The sequence below is a fragment of the Schistocerca americana genome, chromosome 4, assembly GCF_021461395.2.
Source record: "Schistocerca americana isolate TAMUIC-IGC-003095 chromosome 4, iqSchAmer2.1, whole genome shotgun sequence".
NCBI lineage: Eukaryota > Metazoa > Arthropoda > Insecta > Orthoptera > Acrididae > Schistocerca > Schistocerca americana.
The window spans coordinates 113,071,773-113,085,328 of NC_060122.1; the positions used below are offsets into that span (position 1 = coordinate 113,071,773).

Genomic DNA, 13,556 nt, shown 5'->3' on the forward strand with positions numbered 1-13,556 from the left:
AACATACAGCACCTGGCATACTTATGGGATAAATATGAGAAAGTAACTCATCATTCTAAATACAGGCTTCCGTACATGAATTTTCTCAAGAACTCAATAGACAATTTCTTGCAGATTTCTGTTCAAAAGACTGAAATGTGAAACTATTGCAATGTACATAACTATGTTTCAAATGAGTTTGTTTCCTGTTATTACATGAGGGTAAAAAACACTTATATTTTAGCTGACTTGGTTACAATTGTGTCACTAATGCTGTCGAGTTTTATGTATGCTGTTTACACAGTACCCAAAATATATTTTCAAGATCTCTCACCAAAGTGCCTGATCTTTAAGTGTGTACACACCTGTTCTAGAACATCACACACATTTAATTCCAAATAAAACACAATGAATAACCATGAAGCCTATCTTGGCACTTCATTTTGTGCACATTCTGAATCTTGTATGGATACCAGTGTAATACATGGCATAAAATATTTTGAGCTGGTGATCAGGGAGAGACAATTCCCAGGACACAGCTTGAGAAATGGCTGCAGAATTTGGGACATGTGCTTCTTATATGAATGGGACAGGAAGAAACCCTAATACCTGGTACAATGGAACATACCATCTGCCATGCACTGCATGGTGGTTTGAAGAGTATGGATGTAGATGTAGATTGATAAAAATGCAAAATAAAAATTACAGTTTAATTTTTGTTTGTGTATGAAGTAGATGAGTTTCATTGATTGGTTTTATTTTTCAGTAGCAGGTGAAGAACCCTAGATTTTGAAATCTACCCTGAAAGACTTTCTCATGACACACTACTTTTATTCTGTACAGAAGATCCTTGCAGTAGTTTACAAAACTGCATTGTAACATGTTATTTATTATATCTACTATTGTCAATTTTTGTTTTATTTCTTTATTTTTCACAGTCTTCTTTTCTGGTTTTAAATTTTGGTTTCAGCTTTTTGTGAATCATACAGTGGCTCATTTCCTGATCAAATAGTTTTGGCTTGCAGACTCACAGAGAAGCAGAAAAATAAAAATAAACATTCCACCTGACATTTTCAGTTTTTTGTATTCCTGTCCGTACATAACCTGCCTGTACACAAAAAAGGGAATTGATGAAGCACTCACCTCTTTAGTTGACATTCGGTATGCCATTGCAATAACAGCAAGGCTCTTTAACTTCTTTTGAGCTTCCATGCATTTTGTGTATAAACTATGCCAGGATAACAAAACGGCAGCACAGTTGTAACACACAGAATGTGGCATGTCAGTATCTTCAAAGAGCTGAAACCAATGCGAGAAATAAATACCTGGCAGCTCAGATAAATCTCATTAACTTTCACTGCTTGTTTTCAGTACACTTTACATAGTATGTACTTACCTAGGACATTGCAACCACTGTTAACTGAAGGACATTGTGGCTATTGGAACCAGGTGGTTTCTTCATTTACAAACTGATGAAGGATGTGAAACTGATGTAAGATGTGAGACTATTCAAGAATTACCATTGACAAACAATAAATAAATATAAATATCTTGGTATTTGTCTACCTAAAGTAAAATTAATAAAATCAGTTTTACAGAAGATAACATACGTTTTTACCTATGTTTCAAACTATTTAATTTACACAACATGGGTTTCAGACTGAGATGTCATTTTAGTAAGTTTACTAAACAATTGGCTTTCAGTTGGAAAATTAGGTTATGTGAAATATAAGCAACAAAGTTTAATTTCTTGTGTAAAAATTACAACCTTCCACCATGATCCCATAGCCAAGTCTATTCACACGATGATAAAATTATTATGGGTTTCCTCTCAAGTTGCTTTGCCATTTTTATCTTAATTGTGGGGGTGAAACCTTATGGGACTTAACTGCTAAGGTCATCAGTCCCTAAGCTTACACACTACTTAACCTAAAGTATCCTAAGGACAAACACACACACCCATGCCCTAGGGAGGACTCGAACCTCCGCCGGGACCAGCCGCACAGTCCATGACTGCAGCGCCCTAGACCGCTCGGCTAATCCCACGCGGCTATCTTAATTGTGTTTTCAACTGATTTTACTGTGTACTCATAGAAATGCAACGTTTCTTGGTTTCCAAAAAGAATTTGACACAGCAGTGGTTATTATCAAAACCTTTAACTATATTGGATTTCTCGATCAGGTGGACTCTGCACATTATGGTGGATGGAGAACCATTGATAGATGTAAGAGCAATTCAGGAAAGTGTGTTGTGACCAGTGATATTAATGTTGTATATTAATAAAAGATTACAAAATGATTCAAATATTGTCAATGTTCGTTAAATGTTCAGAATGTAAAACAGCACAGTTGAAAAAATTAAGAAATGTGATACAGTCTAAGTGAATAACATTGGACTCAGTCAAGAAACAAAATACTCAGGTGTAACCAGTTTGCTGGGATATGGAATAGAATGATGACATAGTCTATGTCATATTTAAAGCAGGTTGCAGACTTTGGTTCACTGGTACGATACTGGCTGAGGTCAGCCTACAAAGGAATATGCTTACAAAATACTTGTGTGGCCTATCCTACAATAATGCTCAAGTGCACCAAATGGACTAGCAGGGACACTGACTGTACATAAAGAAGGGCTGCACAAATTGTGATAGGTTTGTGTGACCCACAAGAGAGTGCTATGAAAACAATGAAAAACACGAGTTGGCAGATAGCAGATGCTCGAAGACAGGTGCCGGTTATCCTGTGAAAACACATTTATGAAATTTTGGGCACCAGTACTAAGAGAGGAATCTAGGAATAATCTACAGCCTCCTGCATTTCACTCCCATTGGGCCTACAAAGATGGTATCACACTAATTATTGTGCCCACGGATGCATTCTGTACACAAATGGCATGAGAAGAAGCAGAAGTATGCAGTACAACAGAAGTACCTGCTGTTGTGTTCTTCACAGTGGTTTGCAGAATACAGATTTAGATGCATATGTAGAACCCACCTGAAACTTTTGTAAAATGAAAGAACTACTGGTTCCGAAATCTAGTGTTTGGTCTGGTATTGTACATATCTGACAGTCTGCTACCATTTCACAGGTAGTACTTTTTTCTATCCTTGTTTGGCTGTATATTCACTTTAGAAATCCTTTTATTTACAGATTTAGAATCAAGCAAAATACAAGTGACATGAAGAATGAGTTACAGAAGTACTGTAGATCATACAACATGAGTGACAGGATATAAGCACTGCAAAAATCCTGTTAGGGGTAATGCACCAACTGTAACTTTAGTATTTATTCAGCAGAAATGGACAGTAAGAATATTGTGTAAAGAAGATAACCACACATCTTGCAAAGGCCTCTTTAAGGGTCTCAGAATTCTTATACCCACTTCCCAATACATTTATCATTTGATTACATATTCATGGTGTTGTCCAAAGAGCGTGGTGACCAAGCGAGGTCAATGCCTCATGTTGCAACCACAAGAAAAGGTAGTCACTTTGAGCTGCATCGATGAATGATTGACACCTGCATAGCCATGCCCAGAAATGTTCACCATGACACTACAATGGATCTTCTACTTATGGCGGAGCACAATACTGCGCTGCCCTTTCTGCAATTATCGAGTAAGACAACAACATGTGTGATCAGTGCATTAAGCAGAACACTGTGTGAAAGTTATTGTCAAACGTACTCTGAGTGACACACTCGCATCTTGTCCATATCAAGTGATACATTAATGTTCCGAGACAGTTGTAAATATTGGTGACATTCCTGCGGAAACTAATTGTACAAACTTATATAATTCTTCTTATCTATGTTGTAATAATGCAAACTAATATTTTATGTGTTATAGTATCCTCTCATCTCCTCCTGGAGCAAAGTAAGGAACCCACCATTGTGGGTATGAATTTACAACACTACTCCCTCTTATGCCCACCCCCTCACCCTTGCCTCCCCTCATCCTGACTATAGATGGGCCCTCTCACCCTGGGGTCTGACTGACCTGCACTTTATTTTAACCTTTTCCTCTCTCCTCCCCAATGAAGGAACTATTAGTTCTGAAAGCCAGGCAGGTTGTTCCTATGGCTTGTGGTGGCACTATGCGCTTTCTCTCCCGACTGCAACTACTACCTAGTAACTCCATTTCTGTCCTCTCAACTGAATTTTCTTTTGATGTAATTAACTGCTGTTCTGTAAATACTGAGTCACATTTACGGACATTACTGCTCGTCGTGTAACTTTGTGACACACACTCCTATTTGCCAAGTGGCTAAAGAGAACTTTTCAATCCCTGACACTAAATATTCAGATAATTTGTAGAATGAGTGGCTAAAGATGTACTGTTTTAATTTTCTTTCAAAGGACAAGGGGATTCCCAATCTGTCGCTTTACATCAGATGAGAGCTTGTTGAATGCCTTCCTGCTGGAATACGTAATGATTCCCTGAACCTTGGACGAGGGGGCAAAGTCTACAAGAAAATTATCTTTATGTCATGTATTGAGACTGTGTAAATTACAGTTCAGCAGAAACTGACTCTTCACTGATGGCAACAAAAACCATTAAGCAATACAGCTACAGGGAAGTGGCTGTAGGAAGTCCAACATGCTTTAATAATAATAATAATAATAATAATAATAAAGACGCTTCTACGAGAGGTATGGCCACTTACTTCACTTAGTATTCCTATTGCTCACTTTTTCTGAAGAATCACTTTATTTATTTTAGGTGCACTGCCTGTGAAGGTAACTCCATAAGGCAACAGGGACTGAGAATATGCAAAACAAGCCAATACTTTAGGTCAACAAGATACGAGATCCTTATAAGGGCATAACACACTCAACTGTGCTTCTCGCTTAGTTTATCTGTGTGTTGAGTCCACTTTAAATTGTCATCCAGTGGTACCCAACGAATTTCACGCTTTGTGCTCCATTCAGAACATTGCAGTTAATGTCTGATTCTGGTGCTAACAAGTTGCTTTGTTTGAAGTTGTGTAACACAAGCCTTTGTGCTATTAAAACTCAAGCTGTTAGCTGCGAACCAGTCGTAGGCCTGTTTGGCTATAATCTGAGCTGTGCCTGTTGGTGTTGAGTTTGGGCCCTTGATTAGTATGTCTGTCATCAGCAAACATTACAGTTCTTGAACTGCCCTTTAAAGGAATTGGAAGATCACATATGTAGGTTAGAAATGAGAGTGGACTCTGTACCAATACCTGTGGCATTCCACACATTATGTTCCCCCATGCTGTGGTTATTACTTAAGCTTAAAGCTTGTATTTTTGAAACTGATGTCTGTACGGTGTGTACACAAGTAAATTTAACACATCTGTATTTGATTGCTTATTACTGGGTCCAGTTTTTTCAGCTACTGTGAGGAAGTAATCACTGAATTTGGTAGCTAATTATTTGAAAGTGTCACCATTCCTGCCTAGGGTATCAATTTCAATGGGATGACGGGGTTTCCTTGTTTCATTATTTAACAATGTTCCTAATATTTCTTTTTCTTTTTCTGTGATTGTTTGTTCATTTATTTATCTATTTTTTGCATTAGTACACAAGGGTTTTTTTTAAATTTTTATTTATTTTATTATTATTATTATTATTATTATTATTATTATTTCCTTCACTTTCTCAGACGTTAAGTCCGGTTAAAAATGGAGTGACGCGAACCTTGATCAAGCGTCACTTCCTTTTAACTGTATGGTATGTGTTATATTGCATTTAGGAACTTTTGGGTAATTGAACATGTATCAATAATCACGGATTTGTGTAGTTGTATATATATGTTTGGATGTATCTGTATTGCATTGATGTACTGGTGGATATTTTGTGGTATGACTCCTGTAGTTGATAGTATAATTGGTATGATGTCAACTTTATCCTGATGCCACATGTCTTTGACTTCCTCAGCCAGTTGGATGTATTTTTCAATTTTTTCTCCTGTTTTCTTTTGTATATTTGTTGTATTGGGTATGGATATTTCGATTAGTTGTGTTAATTTCTTCTTTTTATTGGTGAGTATGATGTCAGGTTTGTTATGTGGCATTGTTTTATCTGTTATAATGGTTCTGTTCCAGTATAATTTGTATTCATCATTCTCCAGTACATTTTGTGGTGTATACTTGTATGTAGGAACGTGTTGTTTTAAAAGTTTATGTTGTAAGGCAAGCTGTTGATGTATTATTTTTGCGACATTGTCATGTCTTCTGGGGTATTCTGTATTTGCTAGTATTGTACATCCGCTTGTGATGTGATCTACTATTTCTATTTGTTGTTTACAAAGTCTGCATTTATCCGTTGTGGTATTGGGATCTTTAATAATATGCTTGCTGTAATACCTGGTGTTTATTGTTTGATCCTGTATTGTAATCATGAATCCTTCTGTCTCACTGTATATATTGCCTTTTCTTAGCCATGTGTTGGATGCGTCTTGATCGATGTGTGGCTGTGTTAGATGATACGAGTGCTTGCCATGAAGTGTTTTCTTTTTCCAATTTACTTTCTTCGTATCTGTTGATGTTATGTGATCTAAAGGGTTGTAGAAGTGGTTATGAAATTGCAGTGGTGTAGCCGATGTATTTATATGAGTGATTGCCTTGTGTATTTTGCTAGTTTCTGCTCGTTCTAGAAAGAATTTTCTTAAATTGTCTACCTGTCCAAATGTAGGTTTTTTATGTCGATAAATCCCCTTCCTCCTTCCTTTCTGCTTAATGTGAATCTTTCTGTTGCTGAATGTATGTGATGTATTCTGTATTTGTGGCATTGTGATCGTGTAAGTGTATTGAGTGCTTCTAGGTCTGTGTTACTCCATTTCACTACTCCAAATGAGTAGGTCAATATTGGTATGGCATAAGTATTTATAGCTTTTGTCTTGTTTCTTGCTGTCAACTCTGTTTTCAGTATTTTTGTTAGTCTTTGTTTATATTTTCCTTTTAGTTCTTTAATATTTGTATTATCTATTCCTATTTTTTGTCTGTATCCTAGATATTTATAGGCATCCGTTTTTTCCATCGCTTCTATGCAGTCGCTGTGGTTATCCAATATGTAATCTTCTTGTTTAGTGTGTTTTCCCTTGACTATGCTATTTTTCTTACATTTGTCTGTTCCAAAAGCCATACTTATATCATTGCTGAATCCTTCTGTTATCTTTAGTAATTGGTTGAGTTGTTGATTTGTTGCTGCCAGTAGTTTTAGATCATCCATGTATAGCAAATGTGTGATTTTGTGTGGGTATGTTCCAGTAATATTGTATCCATAATTTGTATTATTTAGCATGTTGGATAGTGGGTTCAGAGCAAGGCAGAACCAGAAAGGACTTAATGAGTCTCCTTGGTATATTCCACGCTTAATCTGTATTGGCTGTGATGTGATATTATTTGAATTTGTTTGGATATTAAGTGTGGTTTTCCAATTTTTCATTACTATGTTTAGGAACTGTATCAATTTAGGATCTACTTTGTATATTTCCAATATTTGTAGTAACCATGAGTGGGGTACACTATCAAAAGCTTTTTGGTAATCAATGTATGCGTAGTGTAGTGACCTTTGTTTAGTTTTAGCTTGATATGTCACCTCTGCATCTATTATCAGTTGCTCTTTACATCCTCGTGCTCCTTTGCAACAGCCTTTTTGTTCTTCATTTATAATTTTGTTCTGTGTTGTATGTGTCATTAATTTCTGTTTAATGACTGAAGTTAATATTTTGTATATTGTTGGTAGGCATGTTATGGGGCGATATTTAGCTGGGTTCGCTGTGTCTGCTTGATCTTTAGGTTTCAGATATGTTATTCCGTGTGTAAGTGTATCAGGGAATGTGTATGGGTCTGCAATGTAACTGTTAAATAATTTAGTTAGATGTGTTGAGGTGAACTTCTTTAACCAGAAATTTGCTACTTTATCATTTCCAGGGGCTTTCCAATTGTGAGTAGAATTAATTGCTTGGGTGACTTCATGTTGCAAAATTATCACTTCAGGCATTTGTGGTATCATCTTGTATGTGTCTGTTTCTGCTTGTATCCACCGTGCATGCCTGTTATGTTGTACCGGGTTTGACCATATGTTGCTCCAGAAGTGTTCCATGTCTGTTATGTTTGGTGGATTGTTTATTTTAATGTGTGTGTTATCTATTGTCTGGTAAAATTTCTTTTGGTTTGTGTTGAATGTTTGGTTTTGTTTCCTTCTATTTTCACTTTTTTTGTATCTTCTGAGTCGTTTGGCTAATGCTTGTAATTTCTGCTTCTTTTCGTCTAATTGCTCTGTCGCTTCTTGTTGTGAGATTTTACCTAACCTTTTTCGTTTTTTTTCCGAGATTTCATTTCTTATAAATTGTGTTAGCTGTCCGATGTCTTTTCTCAGTTTTTCTATTTTGATCTGTAGCCTGTGTTGCCATGCTGGTTTTGTGGGTTTCTTCTGTGTGTTGGTTGGTTCTGATCTCTGCCTAGTGTGTATATTTAGTGTAGTGAGTGCTCCTATATAAACCAGTAGTTGTAACTCTTCCATAGTTGTGTTTTCATTTATTTTGTTGTGTATGATTGTGTTGATAGTTTTTATTGTTGTTTCGACTTGTGGGTTATTTGGTGGTCTATGCAAGAATGGTCTAATGTCTGTATTTGTGTCTTTGTATTCTATATACGTTAGCTGAAATTTTTCTTCTATATCTAACATCTGTGTCACTTCGTGTTCTATTTGGGCTTGTTCTGGTGGCTGTCTTAAGATTTCGTTTTCCTCTGATTGTTTAATTGGTGCGTGTTGTTCTTTGTTTGTTTGCTCTGGGATGTTTCAGTCCATTACTGTATTTTCTTCTTCTTCTGATTGCACATTATTTTGTTCCAGTATTTGTTGTACTTGTTGTTTGATGTTTTCTAATTCTGACTGGGGTATCCTGTTATTTTTTATTATTACACGGATCTGATCAGCTAGTCGTTGTTCTGTTAAAAATTTTAATTCTGGGTATCTGGTAATAAATGTTGAGTATACTTGTGATCTGTATCCAGTTGTGTTGGTTCCTAGGTTTGTTGCTTGGTAATAACAGAACATGAGGTGTCGATTAACTTCATCTGACCATCTCATCCTCTGTCTTTGTTTTCCTTCTAGGGTGGTTGCAGGAAGCATATCCTGCAAAACACCTCTATTTGGATTTAAATCATTTTCCAGTTGGCTAGCAGTGTCGTTACCATTGTGGGCGGGCATAGGGTTCAAGCGTCGTCCCCGACCATGACGGCGCTTGTCCGAGCCTTCTTTAGTTCTGTCCTGAACCAACTAATCACACTAAAAGGGGGGTTAGCCCTATTAGTGGTTTGTTCTTTTCGTCGCCTTTTACGACTGGCAGAACATACCGGAGGCCTATTCTTCTTCTTATTATTATTTAAGTTATGGCAGAGTGGAGAATTCAGTAATACTGGTGGTAATGGAGTTTCAAATCTCAACTATTGGTACTACTTGCTCTCTGAATTACGTAGAATTTCCTCTTCTTAGCGCAAGATACTTTAATCCCCCAGAATTATCCACACAATTTTCTTGCTTTAGGTTAACTTTACCTCTATTTGTTTAAGTGGAAAGCATACCCCAAAGTGCTGTAGGAATACATTTAAGAAAAAGTTAAACGTTCCATCAGCAATGTCTGCTTTATAAATTCCTCCGCAACAGTCTTCACACAGTTTCTCTCTAAACACTGTGATCGAGTCATCATTTATGATTCTGTAATATGACACTTTTTTCTGTGGTCTGTATCTAACTGGAAAGTACATTTTATTGTTAACATTTGACCATCATGGTCACATAACTCACTGACTATTGGTTTTGTAGCTAAATCACAGCAGGTTGTTGAGTCTAAAAATACTGTCAAGAGGTGTTGCATCATGCCTTCCAGCCCTAACAGGGAATTGTACTGTAGAACATAATCCAAAGATGGGCATCAACAACTCCAGAAATCAACACTGAAGACTCCACAAAATATGATTCTACAATTTAAGTCTGCGTCATTTGTTCAAATTGTTGCCAGCTGCTTTATGAAGCTTAAGATACTTATTGGTGGTTGCCTGTAAACTACTATTACTACAACTGTGTGTGTTTCCTGGTCCATTAATGTGGTGCAACATTTGAAAAGCGGTTCAACTCAACATTTGTTAAGCTAGAGAGCCTGGGACTTAACTTCATCTTTTGCAAATATGCCCACTCCCTCTTTCTTTTTATTGGTTGTAGAATAGTGTGATATCAACTTGTATCTGTTAAGATGAATCTGTTCAGTTTCAGTGACATCCATATAATGTTCTGGCATGCACAAGTCTCTTGAAATCCCACCTACCCTTCCATATTCCTGTATGGATGTGAGAAGATCATCCATATTATTTATGAGGCTTCTGATGTTTTGATGAAAGACACTAAATGAACTTTCTTTAACACCCTTGGCTTTGTCCAAGCTCCACTCTTTTGTTGTACTGTTTATCTGTTTCAACTGTAGTTATATTTATTCTGCAGCTCAATCTTTCAGATAAGTTTGCCCTATACAACGCATGGAGAACACAATGATAACCACCAGGAAAGGGTGGATACTGCTTCAACAGAGTGGATTAGACATGGTAGCAGCCTCTTGCTAGAAAAATTCAAATGCAAACCATGGTGTGTATTGAGTATTACACCACCGAGTGAAAGTCGATACAACAATCCCATCCATATGTGAATGTCCCTCACATCTCAGCCAAGTTCCAAGCTATACATTAACATGTTCCACAAAAATCTTCATCCAGAGCACAAAGAATGACATGCTCTTCACACTGGTGTGAAGAGAGGTACTGTATACGCAAACGCTGGGCACCTCCGGAATGCTCAGGTGGCACGAGTTTCCTGTGATAATGAATGCTATTTAGAGTATCTACTATTTGGACAGTTATGTATGTTACTGATAACCCATGACGTGCTATAGCACATTATGTACTGTTTGTACAATAAAAAACTCCAAATCTTGTGCTGTAAAATGACTCACAACTGTCAATGCTTTAGGCTGCAAGTACAGATAATTAACACAAATCGATAAAAGAAATTTGACACATTACAAATTGCAATGACTTTTTTATATGAAATAAGTGGAAATTCAGCATACATTACAGTTGTCACAGTGGATAAGTTGTAACTTGATGGTACAGTGAGCTCGTTTTAATCAAAGCTGTTTTAAATAGTTAACGTTTTGAGAAACTGAGGATGGAAAAATCAAATAGATTTCTGGTATGCATTCCCTGATTCATATTTCAGTATCATAATGCTTTCGTGGCTTTCAATTGCTTTTCTCAAAGAATAACATAGCATTGTCTTCTTCTCTGACTTGTTAGTTGGCACAGGTTCTCAGATTCTGCAAATTCCCCAACTTTTGTCTGTGTTTCTGCCTTTTCTTATAGATAATTTCTCAGAGTGGCAACAAGCAGCCTGTGATCACTATTCAAACTCCCCCCCCCTCCCCTCCCCCTGCAGGAAAGCCTTTCAAACCCATAATATGAGTCTAGGCTTCTTTACCAGAGATGCTATGATCAATCAGAAACTCATGCACTTTGCTCAGACTTCAAAAGCACTTGCAGATTTTTAAGGCAAAACAATTTGGAACATTATTAACTTACAAACAAACAAAATTAGCAAACCAAATGAAACTGAACCCCCACAAAATATATCTAGCAGTAATGGTGAAACTTTTGAGTCATTGTCTAGCAGATTCAATTATTACTGCCTCTCACAATGGCACAATGCACTGTACCCGCTAATGAAGAACCACATGCAGATGCATTGTGTCTAGTTGCAAAGACACTGTGACCACACATACGCCAGCTGCTGTGGCCGAGCAGTTCTAGGTGCTTCAGTCTGGAACCGTGCGCCTGCTACGGTCGCAGGTTCGAATCCTGCCTCCGGCATGGATGTGTGTGATGTCCTTAGGATAGTTAGGTTTAAGCAGTTTCTAAGTCTAGGGGACTGATGACCTCGGATGTTAAGTCCCATGGTGCTTAGAGCCATTTGAGCAACCACACATACAGGGAGATTTAGTTAATTACAAGTTTTGTTTTCTTGCATTTGCAGCTGCAAAAATACATTTACAGTGATTGTCAGTTAATGATAACAGTCAAGAGTTCCGAGCAAAACACAGCTATGTACTTATAGTATGTAAATAATAGTCAGTATTTTCTAAAGTACTATTTATATAGAGCACTGTGAACTTTTCATCATGTTAGAGGACAAAAATAATAAACTGCTTTGGCATATTTTGGAAGTTTGTCCACTTTGTACTTGTTTGCTGAATACAACTTAATCTCATCTTAGTCTGTTGTAATAGCACTTGAATCGCATATAAGAAACATCATCTTGTGGAAGATATTTAGTAATCAATATTAAGCTAATTCAATCTCTTATATTCCATATACGAGCTTCTTCCATAACTTGTGTCCCAGTATCGTAAATCAGTCTTCCTTTTGTTTAATGAAACTACATAAAATCATGTAATCTTAAGCAGCTAGCACAAAAATTCTTTACAGAAATTAATAAATAAATAAAAATCATCACAATGGACAAGAGTGCAAACTACTGCACAGTCATGAGAAGCGGTCAACGGTGTGGAGACTGACTACTCTGTTTTCATGTTGGGTACTGTGAGGCAACCTGCTTGTGTGGAGAAATGGCTAACCTTTGGCACTGTGGTACTCGTGCCCATCACTCCACGATTATGGAGAAAGAGCAGCTGATCATAACACTCAGGTCTGGTGGTAGCACACCTGAGAGCAGCAACTGGCTGCAGTAAAATTAGGAACTGTGTACATGATTGGACTTTAGTCTAACCTGGCAGAAGTTCAACAGATGCTACAAGTCTACTAGCTTCAGTCTAGTGTCTCCAACAGCTTCACTGCTCTGGGGACTGTAGACAAAAATGTGCAGAAAACCCAAGGAGTTGAGGGTCACTCTGACAAGACTGGGAAAAAAGTGCAAGCTAAGGTTAGTAGTTGTCAGATGGCTAAAAGGACCAAGAAGGTCCTTTGGCTGTGGAGTACTCATTGGAGAGGCATGTCTGAACTTTTACAGAACTCCCTATGCAGTAAATGGCACGTAACTAGCATTTTTAAGCCAAGTACAGGGGTCAGTGGTGTCATCTGTGATTTAGGCTCTCTGGGGAACGGTGCAGGTAACAGTTTGGAGCATAACCTCTACTGTGCACTTGAGGATATCAAGAGGCAGCTTTGCAGGGAATGCTTCTCACACAGATGTGAAGATTTTGTCACTCTTTGTGTGATGAGACAAACCCTCAATGGAGTGTTCCACTGAATGTGTAAATGAAGAGCTTCATGATTCACTGAACAGGTTGGAGCCATTACACACAGGTGTGACTCATGCGTAGCCCCTCACACAGTCACACCACACATTGCATGGTCTACATCTGAATGTTTTCAGTAACAGCCTACTTCCACAACTTACTTCCACAAGCATTCAGTGCAGTCACAATACTCTCAGTCCATTCCCTGCGATTTGCAATATTTTCACTGGATTTAAGGTTAATGTATTCGAAAAACAGAGCAGCCAGATAACTATAGACATAAATGTAACAAGAAGTAGAAAACAGT

At 37.5% G+C, this 13,556-nt stretch overlaps 1 protein-coding gene across 1 annotated transcript in view; it reads right to left on the reverse strand.

The window, feature by feature from the left end:
• The window catches only part of LOC124612736, a 130,873-nt gene that overhangs the window by 94,709 nt on the left and 22,608 nt on the right, over positions 1-13,556 (reverse strand). Inside the window, exon 4 of the mRNA XM_047141114.1 lies at positions 1,123-1,278. Coding sequence (XP_046997070.1) covers positions 1,123-1,278 — 156 coding nt within the window. The remainder of the gene's footprint in view (positions 1-1,122; positions 1,279-13,556) is intronic.